The sequence below is a fragment of the Sus scrofa genome, chromosome 6 (genome assembly GCF_054392235.1).
Source record: "Sus scrofa isolate SSC_HxYL_T2T_F1_AM1 chromosome 6, Sscrofa_HxYL_maternal_Yorkshire_Landrace_v2.0, whole genome shotgun sequence".
Classification (NCBI taxonomy): Eukaryota; Metazoa; Chordata; class Mammalia; order Artiodactyla; family Suidae; genus Sus; species Sus scrofa.
In genome coordinates, this window is record NC_139388.1 from 80,426,752 (window position 1) to 80,448,883 (window position 22,132).

At 50.5% G+C, this 22,132-nt stretch overlaps 1 protein-coding gene across 8 annotated transcripts in view; it reads left to right on the top strand.

The window, feature by feature from the left end:
• Positions 1 to 9,354, top strand: part of PADI3 (peptidyl arginine deiminase 3) — a 35,406-nt gene extending 26,052 nt beyond the window's left edge. For all 8 annotated transcript variants that reach the window (XM_003127646.4, XM_084958955.1, XM_084958956.1 and 5 more), the window contains 5 exons: positions 1,544 to 1,688; positions 1,782 to 1,884; positions 4,119 to 4,198; positions 6,278 to 6,403; positions 8,099 to 9,354. In XM_003127646.4, coding sequence (XP_003127694.2) covers positions 1,544 to 1,688; positions 1,782 to 1,884; positions 4,119 to 4,198; positions 6,278 to 6,403; positions 8,099 to 8,332 — 688 coding nt within the window. In that variant the 3' untranslated portion in view covers positions 8,333 to 9,354. The remainder of the gene's footprint in view (positions 1 to 1,543; positions 1,689 to 1,781; positions 1,885 to 4,118; positions 4,199 to 6,277; positions 6,404 to 8,098) is intronic.
• The last annotated feature ends 12,778 nt before the right edge of the window (positions 9,355 to 22,132 follow it).

Genomic DNA, 22,132 nt, shown 5'->3' on the forward strand with positions numbered 1-22,132 from the left:
TTTCCTGAGAGCAGAAGGGAAGGATTGGATGTGAAAAGTGAGACAGTATTAACACAAAGAGAGAGGAACAGATTATGTCCTGTTCAGCATGTGACACAGAGGTACTGATGGAGAAGAAAAGGAATTATATGGTAATAGTTATTTGCTGTGGAATAAACCAAGACAGAGCCAGCCAAGTTCAGCAAAGCACTTAGAACAGACTTGCGATCAAATAGCAGGTGAAACAAGAGGCTCTGGAGGGGACTCCCCGCCCTCAACGCATGACCTCACAGAAAGAGGACATTTGGGCCAGAGCATTAGATACTTTTTCAGAAGGCAAAAGAAGAATTAGATTTAAATTCATCAACATAAAATGCTGGGGCTGGGAGACAAGATGGCCCTCTCGCCCCACTGATGTGCAAGAAGGTCAGGCTGCAGCAAGAGAGATGCAAATCAAACTCTAGGAAGAACTGCCCAGCCCTTGATTGAATATGGGAATGAAGTCAGCCTCTTAATGTGAGGATGGGATCTGAGGGTGGTTCTGAGGATTTGCCTGGACAGTGAGACCTGGGTGGGTCACTGACCTGGTATGATTGACCTGTCCTGTGTCTGCCTCGGCAAGAACTCACCTTGGATGTAACTTAAAAATGTGGATGGGTAGATAGATAGGTAAATAGATAGACAGATAGATGGATGGATACTCTTCCTGATTACAAAAGCAATGCATGATTTTTGCAAATGTTGCTGGAATCTTGAATTCTTTTTTTTTTTTTTTTTTTGTCTTTTTAGGGCCACATCTGAGGCATATGGAAGCTTTCAGACTAGGGGATTGAATTGGAGCTACAGCTGCTGGCCTACACCACAGCCACAGCAACGCCAGATCTGAGCCTCATCTGTGGTCTACACTGTAGCTCATGGCAATGCCGGATCCTTAACCCACTGAGCAAGGCCAGGGATCGAACCCGAATCCTCATGGATACTAGTTGGGTTCGTTACCACTGAGCCATAATGGGAACTCCTTGAACTCTTGTCATTCCATTGCTGTTTAGAACCACAATGTATAAGTACCTTTTTTTCTTTTTTGGCAGCCCCGAGGCATATGGAGTTTCTGGGCCAGGGCCAGGGATTGGATCTGAGCCACGACTGCAACCTACACCGCAGCTGTGGCAACACCAGATCCTCCTTAACCCACTGTGCTGGGCAGGTATCGAACCTGAGTTCCAGTGCTCCAGAGACGTCACCAATCCCTTTGCACTACAGTGAGAACCCCTTAAGCAACTTTTTTTTTTTTTTTGGCTTTTTGTGGCCTCGCCTGCAGCATATGGAAGTTCCCAGGCTAGGGGTTGAATCAGAGCTGCAGCTGAGACCTATGCCCCAGCCACGGCAATGCCAGTTCCGAGCCACCTCCTCAACCTACGCCACAGGTTGCAGCAGCGCCAGATCCTCAACCCACTGAACAAGGCCAGGGATTGAACCTGAATCCTCATGGATACTAGTCGGATTCTTAACCTGCTGAGCCACAGTGGGAACTCCAAGCAACTTTTCTCATCCCTTTGGGCCCCAGGTCAAGGGGTCGTAGGGTCACCCCAGTGGTACGGAACTTCCTCCACGCGCAGAAGGTGCAGCCCCCCGTGGAGCTCTTTGTGGACTGGTTGTCTGTGGGCCACGTGGATGAGTTTCTGAGCTTTGTCCCTGCCCCTGATGGGAAGGTAAGGACCTGGGGGACAATTCCGGGTCAGGGGAGGACTCCAGGGAGCCATGATGAGGCTGGGGAGCTCAGCCAGGTCTGCTCTCTCACACAGGGCTTCCGGATGCTCCTGGCCAGCCCTAGCGCCTGCTTCAAGCTCTTCCAGGAAAAGCAGAAGTGGGGCCACGGCAGTGCTCTCCTGTTCCAAGGGGTTGCTGGTGGGTACCAGTGCCATGTCCCTCATCCCAGCTTTCCCGGCCCCCTCACCTCTATCAGCACACATCGTGGCTTGAGAGAGGAATGGCCCATTTTAAGGCAGGGCTGTCCCCTTAAATTCGAGATCCCCTGCTTCACCAGCCACCAGCATCCATGGCAGGACGGAGGTGAATGATGAGCACCGTGGTGGATGATGGGCTTGGGGTGGGCGTGGCCAGAGCGGACACATGGCCCCTGGAGGGCGTGTGACCAGTGCAGTCACACAGGGCCCTCTGCTAGGAAGGGCCCAGCACTTGGGATGTAACACTCTGCCCTCACTGGCTTAAAAATCTTAACCATTTGTATTTTGTGAGTGAAATATGATTGGTTAATGGAGCACCTACTGGGAGCTTGGAGCCTGGATTCATAAACAGTCCCACCCTGGTCCGAACCTACCTCCAGGAGAAAAGCCTCCACAGAACTGAGACGCTCCCAAGCATAACTTCCCCCGTCCCCTTACTGCCCCTCACGATCATCACCCTGGAGCTCCGGCTGCAAAGTGGGAGAAATACAATTTTCCCCACCCCACTGCTCCCATTGGAACCATGAGGAGCCTCCTTTGAGCCCAGACCAAACCTGAAAAATCCTCCAATCCAAATGTCATGTGCCAGGCACAGGGTGGGCCGTCTTCTTCTTTTCCTGGAAGTACCCAGTTTACAGTGAACAAGGCTCAGAAAGAGGCTGAACAATTTTTCTTTCTTTTTTCCTTTTTTTTTTTTTTTTTTTTTGCTTTTTAGGGCTGTACCCCCAGCATATGGAAGTTCCCAGGCCAGGAGTCAAATTGGAGCTATACCTGCTGGCCTATGCCAGAACCACAGCAGTGCCAGATCCGAGCCACATCTGCGACCTACATCACAGCTCATGGCCACGCCGGAGCCTTCAACCCACTAAGCGAGGCCAGGGCTCGAACCCGCATACTTATGGAGACTAGTTGGATTTGTTTCTGCTGCGCCACAACAGGAACTTCTGAACCGTTTTTCCTAAAGCCCAGATGAGAAGGACAGTGAGGAAATTCATAGCTGTCAGGCTACACATAGCCACTGTGTGGCCCTGGAGAGCTGTCACCCAGGGCAGTGGCCCAGGAGGCCCTGTGCTCCTTAGCGGTCAGCTCCTGTGTGCCAAGTACCAGGCTGTGTGGTCTGTGCATATTATCCCATTTGACCTTAGAGAGCCTTTGAGGATCACTGTCACTTTGCTTCCCACTCAAGCATGGGAGGCTTAGAGAGGGGAGGTGAGCCTGGACCCTAGCTGTCTGAGTCCATCTGGGGTGGGGGAAAGCCAGGCCTGCAGGTGGGCAAGTGGGTCCAGCATCCCTCTTCTTTCCCTTGGTCAAGGCTTCAGTCCTTCCTGAGCACTAGACTGGGGTTTGAATCATAAGCACCTCATTTCCTAGACGCAAGATCTGGGGCAAGTCTTTTTACCTCCCTGAGCCTCAGTTTCCTCATCTGTAAAGTGGGGATGATAATGCATACTGGGGAATTCCCTGTTGGCTCAGTGGGTTAAGGATCCAGTGTTGTCACTGCTGTGGCTTGGGGCACTGCTGTGGCATGGATTAGATGCCTGGCTGGGGAACTTCTGCGTGCTGTGGGTGTGGCCAAAAACATACCTGGCAGGGTTGCCATGGGGCCTAAATGTAGAACACTGAACTCAGGGCCTGCACAGGGTCAGAGCTTAATAAATGGCAGCCATAACGGCTGTGAGCCTTTGGCTCTAACCTCCCCTTCCCTGAACTTCTCCAGGGGCATCTCATCCAGCAGGCAGGAGAACTGGGCCTGGCAGGGCCCCTTTGCCGTGGAGTCACCTCTGCATGGAGGTCAGGGACAGGGTCCAAAGGTGTCCATCAGGGCCAGCACTGGTGGGCAGGTGGGTGACCCAACTCCCCGCTCCACCACTAGCCAAAAAGAGCAAATCATCACCCACTGCCCTGGGTGTGTGTGTGTGTACATTTCCAATAAAAGGAAGCACCATTTCCACTGTCCTTAAAGGAAGGTGTCAAGTTCATAGCCCTGAAGCAACCAGCCCCTGCCCTCCGCACACACCCAGACTTGGCCAGTGGCCGAGCAGAAAGGCCAGGGAGCTGCTGACTCAGCAAGACGGGTACCTGCAGCTTGGCCCCCGCCTGACTACTTCCCTGCTGGTGGCCCTCACCGCTGGCATCATTCCCTCCCCTCCCTTCATGTCTCTCCCCGCTTCACAGGCACTCAGAATGTCAACACCATCTCCCTCAACCAGGTCCTCTCCAGTGGAAGCCTCATCAGCTATAATAAGTTTGTGCAGGTACGAGGGCTGGGGGCCCCGAGGGGCAGGTGGGCAGGGCGGGGGACCGGGATATGAACCGAGGTCTGAGGCTCACGGTGGAGCAAGAACCGATGAAGCAAAGAGGCCAGGGAGTTCCTGCTGTGGGGCAGCAAAAACAAATCCGATTAGTATCCACGAGGACTCAGGTTCGATCCCTGGCCTCGATCAGTGGGTTAAGGATCCTGTGTTGCTGTGAGCTGTGGTGTAGGTCGCAGATGCGGCTTGGATCCCGCATGGCTATGGTGTAGGCCGGTGGCTGTAGCTCCCATTTGACTCCTAGCCTGGGACCTGCCATATGCTGTGGATGCGGCTCTAAAAAGCAAAAAACAAACAAACAAAACACACAAGGAGGCCAGATGGGCAGCTGCTGCAGGCAGCTGGCAGGAGAAGACACCTGTCTACCACATTGTGACTGAAAAAAAATGCACAGCTTAAAAGTTGAGCGTTATGTTTTATTTGGCGGACTTTCTGAGGGTGTAAGCCTGGAAGATGGCCTCTCAGGTGGCTCTGAGGGACAGCTCCAAAAAGGTAAGGGAGGGGCCAAGATAGAGGAGTTTTGCTGCAAAAACCACGTAGTGGGAACATCAGAGAACTGTTAATTAAAGAAAACCAGTCCTCTCAAGTTCATGAATTTAGCACACTTTTCTACGTAAGGGAAGATGCAAGAGTTCCCTGGTGGCCTAGCAGTTAAGGTTCAGTGTTGTCATTGCTGTGCCTCAGGTTGGATCCCTGCGCAGGAACTTCCCCAGGCCTCAGGGACGGGCCAAAAAACCCCCCAAAATAGGAGTTCTCATCGTGGCTCAGTGGAAACGAATCTGACTAGGAACCATGAGGTTGCAGGTTCGATCTCTGGCCTGGGTTAAGGATCCGGCGTTGCCGTGAGCTGTGGTGTAGGTGGCAGACGTGGCTCGGATCTGGCATTGCTGTGACGGTGGTGTAGGCCAGCGGCTACAGCTCAGATTAGACCCCTAGCCTGGGAACCTCCATGTGCCTCGGGCGCATCTCTAAAAAAGACAAAAAACAAATAGGAAGATGAGAGAGTCGGGCCCATTTAAATCACTCCTTTAATAAGCACCTCAGCTATTGAGGGTGAGGATCCTGCTTTTTTTCTGTCCTGAACCCCCTCAGGATAGTTGCTTAGCTGCTGGCTTGATGGCAACATTTTTCATCCTTGAGGTGGAGGCAGTAGAGGTGGTGGGAATGGGTCAGAGTGGGGTTATATTTTGGAGGCAGAGCTGTTGATGGATATAAAGTGAGCGAAAGGAGATATCCAGAATGAAGTCAAAGTTTTGGGCCCCGGGCAGTGATTCCATTTACAGAGCTGAAGAATGCGGTGGGAGCAGGTCGAAAGGAATAGCTTGTCTTAGCGGGTTAAGCTGGCATAGTCTCCATGAGGATGTGGGTTCCATCCCTGGCCTGGCTCAGTGGGTTAAGGATCCAGTGTTGCCACAAGGCGTGGCATAAGTCACAGAGGCAGCTCGATCCTGCGTTTCTGTGGTTGTGGCTTAGGCCGGTGGCTGCAGCTCCAGTTCCAGTTCAACCCATAGCCTGGGAACTTCCATGTGCTGCAGGTATGGCCATAAAAGGGGGTGGGGGCAGAGTTTATCTTTGGACCCATCACATCCAATGTGCCTTCAGACATCCAAGTGAAGATTCAAAATACTGGTTATACTTACAAGTCTGAGCTCAGGAGAGAAGCTGGGCTTTACAAAGTGGTCAGAAGATAGAGATTAGAGAGTTGTCTAATTGTAACCTCCAGGCCACCAAGGAACTCCCAGTGTCTGATGTTTTAAACCCTAACACTGAAGGAGATTCCCCTAAGGAGTGAAGGATCTAGAGAAGGGTGAAGCTCAAGGATGGAACATTCTGGAACACTCTTAGGTCTGTGGAGGGTGGGATCTGGGGCAGGTATATTTCAATGAAAGGGCACAAAGAGAAGGCTTATGTAGAGTTGATCCATGGGTACTTGGGCGTCCTGCCTGTCCTTGACCAGACATGACCCCTTGGGTTCCCCCCAGCACTAGCAAGTCTCCCCGACTCTTCTCTCTCCTCCCCCAGAGCTGTATTGATTGGAACCGAGAGGTGCTGAAGCGGGAGCTGGGCCTGACCGAGGGCGACATCATTGACATCCCCCAGCTCTTCAAGACTGAGAAGAGAAAGGCGGTGGCCTTCTTCCCTGATTTGGTGAGGCCACCACCTGTGACTCGAGGGTTCATCAAATTAGGCTCTGAGCCTCCACTCCCCCGTGGGCAAGATGTTCGGTCGCTGCCATACTTGGGGTTGTGGTGGCTTGTTGGGTGGGGATTGGCAGGTGGCAGGGAGGATCCGTGGTGCCCGGCAGAAGGACTTCTAGGTGGCTGACTGCATGCTCACTTCGGGATGCTCACTGGCCAAGCCCGTGCTCTCAGGCCATCAGGGACTTCTCCTCCCAGGGACCCCTCGATATTTGTGGCGTGAACAAAAGATTGCATGAGGTTGTGCACGGAAAGCACATAGCAGGCACTGGAAGCTCAGGGGCCCGTTCTGCTCCCTCTGTCCCAGTTCACAGCTATTCACTCATCCCCCAGATATTTAGGGCACCCCGTGTGTGAGTTTCAGAGAAGACCAAGGCTGATCCCTGCTCCCAAGGAGCTTTCAGGCAAATCCGGGCAGGGGGAACTCTCTTTACCTCTCTGAGGGCATGTCTCAACAATCTATTTCATATAATGAAGTGATGTTGTCATCAGAGATGGGACAGAGCACTTCCAGCCTAAGAGGTAGGACTGGAGGTCCAAGAGGGCTTCATGCTTCCTGTGACTGAGTCCTGAGGGCTCTGCCTCTGGTGCCCCTGACCCTTAAACTTGAATCTGGAACATCTAGACCACTGGGGCCCCACCTCGGGGGTTCCAATCCAGCAGGTCTGAGATAGGGCCTGAGACGCTGCTGCCTTTCTAACAAGTGAGCATCCAGCTGGTGCTGAATTTGCTCTCGAGGCCCACACTTTGAGTAGCACTGCTGCGGTCACCCCCTCCCTCCTTCCTCTTCCCCCCACCCCATCCCCCAGAGGAACTAGACTCACCCACCATCCGAGCCTTGCAGGGAGTCTGTCCACAACACCGTTGCTCCATCCCTGCTTTTTCCTTCCCCTTTCTGGCTAACTTTCTGCCCTCTTCGATTTCCCCACTTACAAAGCCTCTCATCACCCCTCACTTTCCTGCATCTCTAAGGAGGCCTTGCCATTATGCATGTGCTCCCAGAAGCTTGTGCAGTGGTCTAGGTTCTTGTGTTTGCAGGACAGAGAGGACACCCAAGCCGGCTTCAGCCAGAGAGGAGATTTAATATAAGGACGCCAGGAAAGCCAAGGGCAAGGGTGGCTGCTGTGGGGGCATCAAGAGGGTCTGGAACTATCTCTTGTCTACATCATTCATCTCCCCCACCCCCCACCCCCGCTTTGCTTGACTTCCTTGGCTTCTCTATCCCGTGGGATAAATACGGCCACACAGAAATATAGACACAGAGACTGACTCAACTCTCCCACCATGTCAACTTCAAGTACCTGAGAGAGAGAGAACCTGATTGGTCCAGCATTGGTTATATGACTACCATGGTCCAATCAGCTACAGCCTAGGAGTTTGGGATTCTGCAGCACAGACATGGCAACCGCCACAATCCACCAAAAAGGAGGGCAGTCACCAGGGAAATTAATTGTCATTGTGAGCTCTGCAGATGTGTCCCTGGGCATGCCCAGCTGGCTAGAGTTCTTACCAGCCCAAGTTCCTCTCCCATTGCCTGAAGGGGCGAGTAGCTATTTGCAAGGCTCCCTGCTGGTACAGGGAAGGGGCTGGAGGGCGAGCTGATGATGAAGTGCTGCCCTTGACCTGAGCTCCCCCTTCTTTGCAGGTGAACATGCTGGTGCTGGGGAAGCACCTGGGCATCCCCAAGCCCTTCGGGCCCATCATCAATGGCCGCTGCTGCCTGGAGGAGAAGGTGCGCTCCCTGCTGGAGCCGCTGGGCCTCCACTGCACCTTCATCGACGACTTCACCCCGTACCACATGCTGCACGGGGAGGTGCACTGCGGCACCAACGTGCGCCGGCAGCCCTTCTCCTTCAAGTGGTGGCACATGTTGCCCTGAGCCCGTCCTCCCAGCATCCTCTCCCCATGGGGCGGGACACTGGCCTGGGTGGTGGACACTGAGACAGGCCCGTGAACAATAAGTATCGAGAGACCCCCACGCTTCCAGATGCAACACCTGCTTGGAACATCCCCAGGAAGTGTTCATGCCTCACCTGTGACCCACTTGGTTCTCGGGCTTGATTCCCCTTGACCTCCCAAGAAGCAGGACCTCATTTCTTGTCTTTCATGCGGATGAAAGACACACACACGCAAATCCTCTGTTTGGGACCTAATTCACTTTGGGTTCTCGAAACATCCGTGCATCTCCTCTGCCCTCTTGGCAGGTATGTCCAAACGGAGGGAGGACCAGGATCCTGCTTTGGTCTGATTGCTTCTCACTCTGCAGGGGAACAAATGCCTTAATATCTCAGGACAGGGGAGAATTGGCCCCTAGCCTTACCCACAGGGAAGGAGTGGAAGTCCATTCAGATCAAGGCAGGACCAGCATTCTAACTCCCAAGCTCGATGTTGAACTCTATCCCACCCAGCACACAGTAGGTGCTCCTAGATGCATGTTGAAGCAAGGGTTGTCACCCTTAGCCTTAGAAATGCCTCATCATCTGACGTTCAGAAATCTGGCTTAGTTCTAAAACCTCCTGGGATTTCTCAGAAGTGAAAATTATCTGGGGAATTCCTGGAGTTTGGGCAAATTGGGTGCAGGGGTGAAAAATGTCTTTAATATAATACATAGGGTGCATCAGTGGCCCAGGGCCTCTCTCTGCAGAAGGGGAGACCCCTGGTAATATCAGTCCTAGGCTTTCTCTGGACCCCTGGTCAATGTTCCCATAGCCTGCTCAGCCTCAGGAGAGGGGGGCCTAGTGGGGCTGGACCCACTGAGACCGCTCTTGAGACAGCTCTGGGAATGAATCATTCTGAGCACTGGGGAGCGGGAAGAGGGGGTGGGTGGTTTCTCCAGACATGTGTCAGTTACATATGTGTTCTGTGTGGGATCACTGGCTAATACATCTACAGAAACACAAATGCTTTGAGTCTAATTCGGGCCTTCTTTGGACTTAGAACATGAAAGCAGGAACAGAGCAGTTTCTTCCAGTGGAAGCATTTGCTTGCCTGGCCCCCCAGGAATTTGAGGCTGATGAGCCCACATTTTGGTAAGACTGAGAGTGCACTGCCTTGGCCACAGGAGGAGGTAAGGCCACCATGGACAATTGCAATGATACAGACACAGAAATGCAAGCCTAGGGGTCAAGGTCAGGCTGCCAGGACCAAGTGAGCACAGCAGGCGAGTGTCTGGCCTGTGGCCTGAAGGTTGCGCGGTGAGTGTGGCAGTGGGGGAAGCCAATGTGTGTGGAGCATGGGGAGGCCTGCTGTGTGCCCTCGGCGACATCCTCTTTCCTACCTGTGGGGAGGCCATGGGCACCCCAAAAAGGCCAAGCAGGCTTGCCATGGAGCCCCAGGACAGCACCCTCTTTGCTTGTCTCTTCCAGCCCCCCATTCTCTCTGGAGATGCAAAACCCAGAAACAACTCAAGCCAGCCCCAGCTGGGTGGTTAGAGACGATACCACAGCCTGCCCCCAACACCCCCTCTTCACCATGACTGACTTACATCTCTGGAACAGAGGCCAAAGGCCCCTCGTGTGACCAGATTTTAACAAAATAAGCCCCCCTCCAAGGGAAGCTGAGCAAATGAAGATGGTGAGAAAATCGTATGTTTTTAAATTATGTATTTATTTTTAGGGCCGCATCTGCCGGCATATGAAGTTCCTGGGCTAGGGGTTGAATCGGAGCTGCAGCTGCCAGCTTACACCACAGCCACAGCAACACGGGATCTGAGCCTCGTCTGCAACATACACCACAGCTTACATCAACGCTGGATCCTCAACCCACTGAGCAAGGCCAGGGATCGAACCTGCATCCTCATGGAGACTTGTCGGAGTCTCAACCTGCTGAGCCACAGTGGGAACTCCTATTTTTTTTTCAGTTGATCTATAGTTGATTCACAATGTTGTGCCAATTTCTGCTGTACAGCATAGTGACCCAGTCATACACATATATACATTCTTTTTCTCATATTCCATCATGTTTTATCCCAAGGGATTGGATATAATTCCCTGTGCAATGAATAGGACCCCACTGCTTATCCATTCTAAATGTAAGAGTTTGCATCTACTAACCCCAACTCTTAGTCCATTCTACTCCCTCCTCCTCCCCCTTGGCACCCACAAGTCTGTTCTCCACAAGTCTGTTCTCCATGTCTGTAAGAAAATCACAGTTTGGGTTGGGGTGTGTGACTCTAGAAGGCCAGTGCCTAAAACTGTAAGAATGGGGTTGAGTTTCCAAGCAGGTTTTTCTCACCCCCAGATGCTCTCAGACTAGCCAGCGGGTGCTGGGTGGACCCAGGAGAAAGATCTAGAAAGTTTTCACACCTCAAGTTGGTAACCTGTGCTCCAGGTGTGAGTGGAACAATCAGGCAGCCTAGAAATCTAACCTCAAAACAGAGGAAGCAAAATAAATCCTTGTTTGAAGCCACGGAAGATGATATTCACCTGTCCACACTGCAAAGGCTAGAGCCAGTGTATTTGTTTCCTCTCTGGCTGTCACAGATGACCACGAACTTAGTGGCTTAGAACAATGCAAATGTATCATCTCATAGTTGAGGTTGGAGATTGGCAAGGCTGTGTGTCTTCTGGCAACTCTAGGGGAGAATCTGTTCTCTTATATTTTCCAGCTTCTAGAGGCCTCCTGCATTCCCCGGCTTGTGGCCTCTTCCTCCACCTTCAAAGCCAGCAGTGTAGTATCTCCAAATATTTCTCCAACTCTTCCACCTGCCTTTTCAACTTATAAGGCCCCTTATGATGACATTGGGCCCCCTCCACCATCTCCGAGTCAGCTTATTTACAACTTCAGTTCCATCTCCAACCTTGGTTCCCCTTGGCCCTATAAGGTAACACATCCTTAGATTCTGGGGATTAGGATGTAGACATATTTAGGGGCCTTTATGCTGCCCACCACAGCCAGGCTGGTCTTTGTGGCCTCCACATTCTGGACCACTCATGCTCCCTGTGACATCCAGCTTGGCCTCTTGACAAGTGTCATGGAGTCAGCAGGTGAAAGATGCCATCAACAGGCATCAAGGGGATGCTTCCAGAGCTGGCACTCAGTGCTGGACCCTCAGTGACACTGGGCTGAGACCTGGGATCCCATAGAGATAGGGTGGGTGGCTCCTAAAAGCATGAGCTGCCTTATCAAGCCTTCAAGCCTGGAGGCAAGAGTCCGCTCGTTGGCCACTGCCTTCCCGTGTAACATCCCCAGGCCCTCTCCAAGGGACTGCTGTCTGTATATGCTCCAAATTCATGTGTTCTAATAGGGGACAAAGCCCCTTTGGGGACCCAGAGGTCAGATTTGGGAGGAAGAGGAGGAGGGGGGAGAGGAGGACGGGGGGGGCTGTCCTGGCAAACCTCAGGTCCTGCCCTGCTGTTCTCAGCTGCATAAGATTGACCCAGGAGGAGGCTCCTGCCCAGACAGGAAGCCACAGCCTGTCTTTCTTGTGGGGATTTACAGCTCCGGCGTCACTGGACGTGCCTGACTCATATGCTTTATTCAAGATTAGGAAGCAGTAACTGCAGGGCCCTAGCAGGAGGTTGCCCCATCCCGTGATCTCCTGTACCTTCCCCCGTAGCCCTGGGGTTGGGGGGTGGGGCTGGGATTGCGGGGGCTCCATGGGAGGATGGCCGGAAAGGAATTCTGGACAACTGGACAGGGTCCACGGGAACCTTTCCCACAGGGTCAATATCATTCCAGTGATGATGAGGGTGAGCCACGTGCCCGGCGTGTGCTGTCACCTTACGCATGTCATCTTGTTTGCTCTTCCCGGCCGGCTGACAGGTAGTTGCAAATATTGCCCTCACTTTAAAGACAAGGAAACTGGGGCACTGAGAAAGGAAGGCACTTGCCCGGGTCGCAGAGCTGTTAAGTGGGGAAAACAGGTTTGAGCCCGGACAGGTGACCTCCAGAGCCTGGGTTCTCAGCCAACCACGCCAATGGTTCTTAAATTAGAATCATCTGGAAGCTGTTTAAAAACTAGCACAATAGAAAAAATAAAAATCTTAAAGAAACAAACAAACAAACTAGCACCATCCTCCCCCTTGGAGATTCTGTCTGGACGTTGGGATGTTGCAACAAGCTGCCTGGTGATTCTAATGTGTGGGCCGGGGTAGAGTGTCAGCCATCCCCACCATATTGTCCCCCAAAGTATCCCCCCTGTCCCCACCCTGATACCCCTCCCCACACCTGGAATCAGCAGTTTCTGGGGGGCCACGGTCTCCCTATTGTGGCTCCACTAGGCGGTGTGGCACTTCCAACAGCTGACAGTTCCTGCTACTTTCAGATTTTCTTGCTGGGCCAGTGCTTCTCAGAGCTCATGCCAGATTCCCCTGAAGATTCTTGTAAAGACACAGATTCCTGGGCCCCCTCACCCCTCCAGTCAGGGCTCCTGAGGCTGCATCCCTGGGCCTGGGCATCTGGATGGTGTAAAGCTTCCCAGACAGTTCTGATGCACACCTGGGTTAAAGACCCCGACTCTTTCCTGTTCCCTTGTAGCAAAAGCATTTGGACACGAAGTGAACATTTATCAAGAGTGTGTCTTGGGGAGTTCCCATCATGGCTCAGCAGTATCAGATCCGAATAGTATCACGAGGATGTGGGTTCGATCCCTGGCCTTGCTCAGTGGGTTAAGGATCTGGCATTGCCATGAGCTGTGGTGTAGGTCGCAGATGCAGCTGGGATCTGGCGTTACTGTGGCTATGATGTAGGCCGGCAGCTGCAGCTCCCATTCAACCCCTAGCCTGGGAACTTCCATATGCCATGGGCACGGCCCTAAAAAGACAAGAAAAATTGATGCTTTAATTTAAAATAAAATATTTCAATAAATGCAACACTTCATTAAAAAAAAAAAAAAAGACAGTGTCTTAGAACCCATTCTGGTATATTCTAACCCTTGGATTATTATACTGTTATTTAATAAGAACAAGTAGGAAATATCCCAATTGACTTGGAGGGATTTCACAAGATACTGAGTGAGAAAGACAAGACACAGAATAGTGTGTGCATTATGCTGTCAGCATGATCACTGTGACCTCAAAACCACCCCTCGTGTGTGTGTGTGTGCGTGTGTGCATGCACGTGCTCATTTATGATTATATGATCATGGATAAAAACATGGACCAGTCCACACTAGATGTTAGCATGGGTATGATGGCGGGAAGCAAGAAGGAGCCAAGCAGACAGATCATGGATTAAAAAAACCACGAAAAGTCTCTGTGGTAGCTCATCAGGTTAAGAACCTGACCAGGATCCGTGAGGATGTGGGTTCGATCCCTGGCCTAGCTCAGTGGGTTAAGGATCCAGTGTTGCCCCACACCGAAGTGTAGGTCACAGACGCAGCAGCTGGGATCTGGTGGTGCCGTGGCTGTGGTGCAGGCCAGCAGCTACAGCTCCCCTTCAAGCCCTAGCCTGGGAACTTGCCACAGGTACAGCCCTACAATGAAAAAAGGAAAAACAACAACAACAACAACGACAAAAACCCCACTAAAATGAGAATGTGGTTTGGCCATACGTGTGATTTATGTATTACCATTACATGGGTATGTATATGTAAAAAAAAAAACAAAACTTTAAGCAAATAAACACGAGTTGTATTTTGGGTCAAAGACTGTGGCCACCTTTGCAAGCCAAGGTCCAAGGTGAAGTTCTGGAGAGAAAGTAAAGACAAGATGGCCTTGTCCCAACAGGGACCACAGGGGAGCCCCTTCCTCCATGGAGCCCGCAGTCTAGATGACAGCACAGCGACGAGGCAGCAGCTGAGCCGGGAGGAAGCATGCGCCCAGGGCTCTGAGCCACAGGGGACATTTCCTTCAGCGAGAGGTCAGGGAGGCCTTCAGAGGCGGTGGCATCTCTGGCTGGGTTGGAAGGGTGGGAAGGAGCCAGGTGGAGAGAGGAGAGCAGGCCAAAGCCCTGAGGGGACACTGGCTTGACACGTTTTAGACTCTGACCAGTGGCCTCTGGGGCAGCAGAGGCAGCCAGGCGAGTGGTGTGGGTGGTGGTGGAATAGAAGGCAGGTCCCATCTCTGGGGTCTGGGAGGCCGCAGTGATGAGTTTGGCTGTCACTCTGATGCCACAGAGAGCCCTCTAAGCAGGGTGGGATGTGACTTGGTCTACGTTTGTTTTAAAGAGTGCTCTGGAAGGGCAAGGGTGTAGTGTGAGCTTTGGGGGTCAGGAATGAGATGTGAGCACAGACAAGTCAGAGGGCTGGGCACTAGGTCGGCCAGAGAGAAGCAACTTTGTTCACCATATGTGTGAAAACAAGAAGCAACAAGAAAAGGTACCTGCACCCCAGTGTTCACAGAGGTCCTGTTGACAAGAGCCAAGACACAGAAGCAACCTAAGCCCCCATCAACAGATGAATGGGTAAAGATGTGGTGTGTGTGTATATATAAAATGGAATACTGCTCAGCTATAACAACAACAAAAAAAAATCCAAAATTTTGCCATTTGCAAAAACATGGATGAACTGGGAACGTATTATGCTAAGTGAAATAAGTCAGACAAAGACAAATACCGTATGATATCACTTACATGTGGAATCTAAAACAAGGCGTTCCCTGGTGGCCTGGAGGTTAAGGACCCAGCGTATGTGTACACACACACACATACACACTCACACACACACATATGTATGTGACTGGGTCACTTTGCTATATTTACAACATTGTAAGTCAAGTACACTTTAATAAAATAAATGAAAACAAAAAATTAAAAATTAAAACAGGAGTTCCTGTCGTGGCACAGTGGAAATGAATCTGACTAAGAACCATGAGGTTGCGGGTTTGATCCCTGGCCTCAATCATTGCCGTGAGCTGTGGTGTAGGTGGCAGACGTGGCTCAGATCTGGTGTTGCTGTGGCTGTGGTGTAGGCCGGCGGCTACAGCTCCGATTAGACCCCTAGCCTGGGAACCTCCATATGCTGCGGGTGTGGCTCTAAAAAGACAATAACAAAACAAAACTAGTAAGTATAACAAAAAAGAAGCAGACTCAGGTATAGAGAACAACTAGTAGTTTCCAGTGGGGAGAGGAATATAGGGGGAGGGAATTAAGAGGTACAAACTATTACATATAAAATAAACTTTAGGAGGAGCTCCCTTTGTGGCTTAGCATGTTAAGAACCTGACTAGTATCCATGAGGATGCAAGTTCAACCCCTGGCCTCGCTTAGTGTGTTAAAGATCCATTGTTGCTGCAAGCCATGGCATAGGTCACAGATGTGGCTCGGATCTGGCATTGCCGTGGCTGTGGTGTAGGCTGGCAGCTGCAGCTTGCATTGGACCCCTAGCCCGGTAACCTCCATATGCCGGAGGTACAGCCATAAAAAGAAAAAAAGTAATAATGAAAAATTAAAATAAAATAAACCACAATGATATATTGTGCAACACAGGGACCACAGTTAGTATTTTATAATAACTATAAATGGAGTATAACCTTTAAAAATTGTGAATCATTCTATTGTCCACCTGTAACATGATATTGTACATCAACTATACTTATATTTTTTTTAAAGAGAGAAAAAAGAGAAACAGTAAGCTTGCTGATGGATAGGATGTGGAAATGGGGAGAGGCAGGGTCAAGAGGGCCGGCTAGGTTTCCAGATTTAGTATTTATTGATTTATTATGAAGCAGATAAAGGGTACAAAAAAGTTTTTATGATGTTTCTGAATGACTTAAAGGATAATTAGGAAGAGAAAAACCTGTGTATTTGGTACAGTTTTCCTTAAAAATAGAATATTCCAAACCCCTCTGCTGTCCTGTGAGGGACCCTTCCCATCCCTCTCCCACATACACACAGGGGTCTCATTAGTCTGAATTTTGTGTTTATTCTTACTTTGCTCCTCCTTATAATTTTACCATATCTATCACTATCTCCAAAATATCTCCTCTTTCATTTTGGCTGTTTTTAGAATTTATACACATAGAGCCATATTCACTGGGTTATTCTGTGACTTGCTTTTTTCACTCAACACTGTGTTGATGAGATGCATTCATGTTATTTGTCACAGTAATTCATTCCTTTTCACTGCCATCTAGTATTCCACTTTGCAAATGAGATTTATTTATACTTCTTCCTGTCGATGTGTCTCAGGTTCTTCCCAGGTTTGCTGTAACACAATGTGGCTTTCCCAATTTTGGGAGACAGTTTCCTGGTGAACACAGTCATGAGTCTCTCTAGAATACACATCTATAAGGTTTTTAGCTCAAGTAACTGGGAGAACAGTGATGCTGGGGGGAAAAAGGGAAAGGGCCAGCTTGGGAGGAAGTATGCATTCAGGGAGGCCAGCTGCCCTAACCAAGAGACTATAAAATGTATAACAGCTCAGGAGTTCCCTGGTGGCTCAGCAGGTTAAGGATCCAGTGTTGTCATTGCAGTGGCGTAGGTTTCACTCCTTGGCTCAGGAACTTTCATAGGCCATGGGCACAGCCAAAAAAAAATGTATAATGGCTCAGACACAGTGTGTGCTCATTTCTTGCTCAGGCCAACAGTCTAATGCGGTTCAGGTCTGAATGGCAAGTACATGTGCTGCAGTGGAGAGGGGGAGCTCTGCTCCACACTGTCACTCAGGGACCCCGGCTGATGGAGGCTCTGTCGGCTCTGCTCTGGGCATTGACCATGAGCCCACAGAAAAGAGAAGAGAGGGGGTAGAGAAAGCACATCTGAACCACTTGGGCCGGAAGGGACGCACATCCCTTCGGCTTACAGTCCAGGGGTGAGAACTCAGTGGCCGCGTGTGGATGCAGGGGACTCTGGGAAATGTGGTCATTGGCTGGGCAGCTGCCTCCAGAGTTGGGTCCATGTTATAGACCAGGGGGAAGGAATTCCTTGTTGAGCCCTAGCCGCCCAAACCAGAGGAGAAGGACAGTGGGCCAGGAGAAAAATCTCTTTTTTTTTTTTTTTTTAAGATCATTTTATTTATTTATTTATTGACTTTTTGCCTTTTCTAGGGCCACTTCCCGTGGCATATGGAGGTTCCCAGGCTAGGGGTCTAATCAGAGCTGTAGCTGCCAACCTACGCCAGAGCCACAGAAACGCGGGATCCGAGCTGCTTACGGCAATGCCGGATCATTAACCCACTGAGCAAGGGCAGAGATCGAACCCACAACCTCATGGTTCCTAGTCGGATTCGTTAACCACTGCACCACGATGGGAACTCCGAGAAAAGTCTCTTTTATGGAGGGAAGTTTCCCAGGACCCAGGCTTCAGTTTTCAGCTCCTGTTTCTTTTCTTTTTTCTTTGTCTTTTTTGTCTCTTGAGGGCCACACCCACGGCATATGAAGTTCCCAGGCTAGGGGTGGAATCAGAGCTACAGTTGCCAGCCTACCCCACAGCCACAGCAATGCCAGATCCGAGCTACATCTGGGGCCTATACCACAGCTCATGGCAACACTGGATCCTTAACCCACTGAGCGAGACCAGGGATCAAACCCAGATTCTAGTCGAGTTCATTACTGCTGAGTCACAAAGGAAACTCCTCCAGTTTAATTTCAATTCACTTTGTGTCTTACCCTTAGGGATGCAGAGCTGGCCTTAGTCTCACAGTTGTGGCCAGGTGGGACGGGCCCACTCCTGCAGGTTCTTCTCTGTCAAATCCTTCGCCCCATCCCAGCCCCATTCATGCTGCGCTTCTGGGTCTAGCCTGCTGAGAGCCCAGTAAGCAGGATTTCCTGGAGAGAGATGAGTGAGTTAAGGGTTTCTGCAGGGGAAGCCGACAAAGGGCCTGTGACTGATGAGGGTGTGGGCAGAAGTGTCTCCTTCTGTCTTCCTTTCTCCCCTTTTTGTGGCCATTGGGCAATGGGGTGCGCACTCGGAAGTAGCTTGAGGTTTATCTGCCAGGCTCTCCCTGCCCTGGCTCATGAGTGAAATCTCTGCAGATGGGAAAGAACCAGGAACTGGCTCTGAAATGCACTTTCATTTAAGCCAGTGGAGCTTCGTTGAGCAGGTCTGACATGCCCAGGCAGTAAGCGACAATGACGGTAGCATAGTTCAGAGCCTGGGCTCCGGGGGCCAGGCTGCCAGGAGTGCTTCCTCGCTTTGCCATTGTGTGACCTCGGGCATGTGTGACCTCCCTGAACTCTACTTTCCTCGTTGCTAGAATGGGGAGAGTGACAGGGCGGTGTTGTGAGCAGAGGGACAGATCCCCGTAGGTGTTTGGCCTAAGGCCTGGCACTCAGCAAAGGGCAGCTAAGTGACCAGGAGGATGTTACTTGAAGTAACGCGCCCGAGGAGACTAAAAATGCAAATGTGTTTGCCTCTGAAGATTCGAGTTTTCTGCCTCTTAAGGAGTCTTGCTGGATTTTTCCTGATGATCAATCTTTTTTCAGTTAAAGCTGGACACAAAAGAAGTCAGGTGACAGCGAAACTTCGTTAAGGCCACGGGTATAAACAATGAGGTCCTGCTGTTCAGGCCAGTCTCTTGGGATAGAACATGATGGTGGAGTCCCCGTTGTGGCTCAGCGGTAATGAACCTGACTAGCATCCATGAGGACGTGGGTTCGATCCCTGGCCTCACTCAGTGGGTTAAGGATCCAGTGTTGCCATGAGCTGTGGTGTAGGTTGCAGATTCGGCTCGGATCTGCCACTGCTGTGGCTGTGGTGTAGGCTGGTGGCTACAGCTCTGATTCGACCCCTAGCCTGGGAACGTCCATGTGCTGCAGGTGCGACCCTGAAAAAAAAAAAAAAAAAACATGATGGAAAAGAGTATGAGAAAAAGAATGCGTATGTTATGGCTGGGTCACGATGCTGTACAGCAGAAATTGGCACTATACTTTAAAAAAAAAAAAGCCATGGGAATAAACACTTTCTACCCACTAACAGGTGAGCAGTGGGGTCTCCCATATTTGCCCACTGTGATGTGGCCAGCAGCCACTCCCTTCTGACTTGAAGCTGAAACAAACATCGAGCAGGTTTTCAAGAGGCTCAGGGTGGGAGAGGGGCTGGACTCCCTCTTTGCCCAAGTCCATCACCTCAGTTCTGGGCACCAGACCAGGGTCTCCTTCTCCCCAGCACTTCCTTGGTGGTAGTGAGGATTGGAGATGCTTGCTGACAGAATGCAGGGAGGGAGCAGGGGTCACCCTCAGAGTTCCTAGAAAGTCTCGCATGCTCGGAAAACCCAAAAGCCGGTATGGACATGGATCAGATGTGTGTCATGAACCAGCAGATGCAAAGAAAGTGCCACCATTGACTCTCTGAAGCAGAGCTGCCTTCAAAGGGTTTAAGGCTAACAGTAAAGTTAATTCCATAGTTTCTTTTTTGAACCCTTCTTGGGTCTTAAAATGAGCCTCAGCCTCCTGAGAAACAGCAGCTCAGTGCTAATTATCTTACTCTGAAACAACTCAATTGCAGAAATTCTGGCTGCCCCAGGCCCTTCCCAGGGCTTAGGCAAGCAGGGACCTGAGCAGGGCTGGGCAGGGTGTGATTTGGAAACAAGTTTTCATGTGAGTAACACAACCCAAGAGGCTACTGAACAGCTCCGTCCTCATACTTATTTTCCACTTTCAAATGTGTAATTCCCTTTATGCATTTCTCCAGGGATTCCAGGCCACTTATAATAAGGAGACATTTAGCAAATGGATGATTAAAAAGTAGAGAAAAACAAAGGCATCAGAGCAGAAAAGATCTCGGGAAAGGACAAACGTGTCTATGACCATGAGGATCAAATAAGCTCCTGTGGTTAAGCTCAGAATTAGAATCTGAGCATCCCAGCAGCCCATGCAAAAAGGGAACCAGAGTTAGGCACACAATTATTATTAGAAGGAAAGCAGCATGCCAAATGATTGCCACCACACATGGACCTTTGTAAAAGGAGTGAAGATGTTACTGTCCTCCACCCCTTCGCAGCAGCAAATCTGATGAGAGACTGCCTGGAGCTGGGCCTCTGTTTACTCATCTGTAAGATGTAAACCATGCTTTTGGATTGTTTGAGGGCTAGGCCAGCACATGGCAGATAGGAAGCACCCAATAGATGTTAATTCTTTTTTTTTTTCTTTTTCTTTTTAGGGCTGCACCGGCAGCACATGTAGGTTCCCAGGCTAGGGGTCCAATTGGAGCTACAGCCGCCAGCCTACGCCAGAGCCACAGCAACGCGGGATCCGAGCGGCACCTGCAACCTACACCACAGCTCACGGCAACGCCAGATCCTTAACCCACTGAGCGAGGCCAGGGATAGAACCCACGTCCTCATGGATACTAATCGGGTTCGTTGACCACCAAGCCACAATGGGAACGCCTAGATGTTAATTCTTTATTTTCTATTTCTCTCACTCCCAGCAGGACTAGTGCCTTACTATAGTTACTGGTGTCTTATTATACAGTTATTTAATCCTCACACCTACTTTTTTTAGGCACAATTATACCGGCTATGTTTTCAGCTCCCTGGCAGATCTTGGGGAAATAGCAATGAATGAGCAAATGCAGACTCTGCCTTTAGGAAGCTCACGGATTAGCAGAGAAGCAAGGCAAACAGATAATCACAACAGAGCATGATAAATACAATTGCAGAGGCATAATCATAACTATAATGGCTTCCATTTTTCTAGCACTTAATCTAAACTGGATACGCTACTTCACAAGAACAGCGTGAGAAAGGAAACCTGTAGACAAAACAATGAACCCATAAATACAAAAATTCTAAGTAAATCTCTAGCAAATTGCATTCAAAAAGGACACACTACGGAGTTCCCGTCGTGGCTCAGTGGAAGCAAATCTGACTAGCATCCATGAGGATGCAGGTTTGATCCCTGACCTTGCTCAGTGGGTTAAGGATCCAGCTTTGCCATGAGCTGTGCTGTAGGTCACAGACTCTTGGCTCAGATCTGATGTGGCTGTGGCATAGGCAGGCAGCTACAGCTCTGACTGGATCTGTAGCCTGGGAACCTCCATATGCTGTGGGTGCAGCCCTAAAAAGACAAAAAAAAAAAAAAAGGAAAGAATTAACATCTATGGGGATTATGACTGCAGAGGCTCTGATTACTGCAGAGTTCAATCCCTAGTCTGACACAGTGGATTAAAGGATTGATGTGTATATGTTATGTCTTGCCCGTGGCTGGGATTCAATCCATGGGCTGGGAAGTTCCATATGCTGCAGGTGTGGCCAATCAAAGGAAAAAAAAAAAAAAGAGGACACAGTATCAGCTTGTAAAATATGAGATCAAATTAAATGGATCCCAGGAATGCCAGGTTGCCTTTATATCCGCGTGCATTGCTTCAGATTGCAAACCATATCGTGCCTTTGGACAAGTGAGTTAACATACAATCATTTTAAGGAGTAACAAGAAGTGAAGACCATGTCAACACCCCCCTTGGCTAAAGAAGGGAGAACGTCTTCAGGGGGACGGAGTGGGACAGACTGGAGGTTTGGGGTTTGCAGATGCAAACTCTCACTGTTAGAATGGATGAGCAATGAGGTCCTGCTGTATAGCCGCAGGGAACTGTATCCAATCCCTTGTGCTAGAACATGATGGAAGATGATATGGGAAGCAATGCACTCCGACAGTAAGGCAACCACGGAAAGCATGCAGGAGTGGATCACATTCATCAACTCAGCCCACTCTGGCCGGAACAAGAGCAGATCGCATCGTCCCGTGGCAGGTGGCGGAGGATTTGCTTCCCCTTGGGGAGGGTTGCGGGGGTGGGGGCGGGGGCTGCCAGGGGACTAGCAGGTCCGGAGCTCAGGGCAGAGGAGGGCGCCCACACACACCGG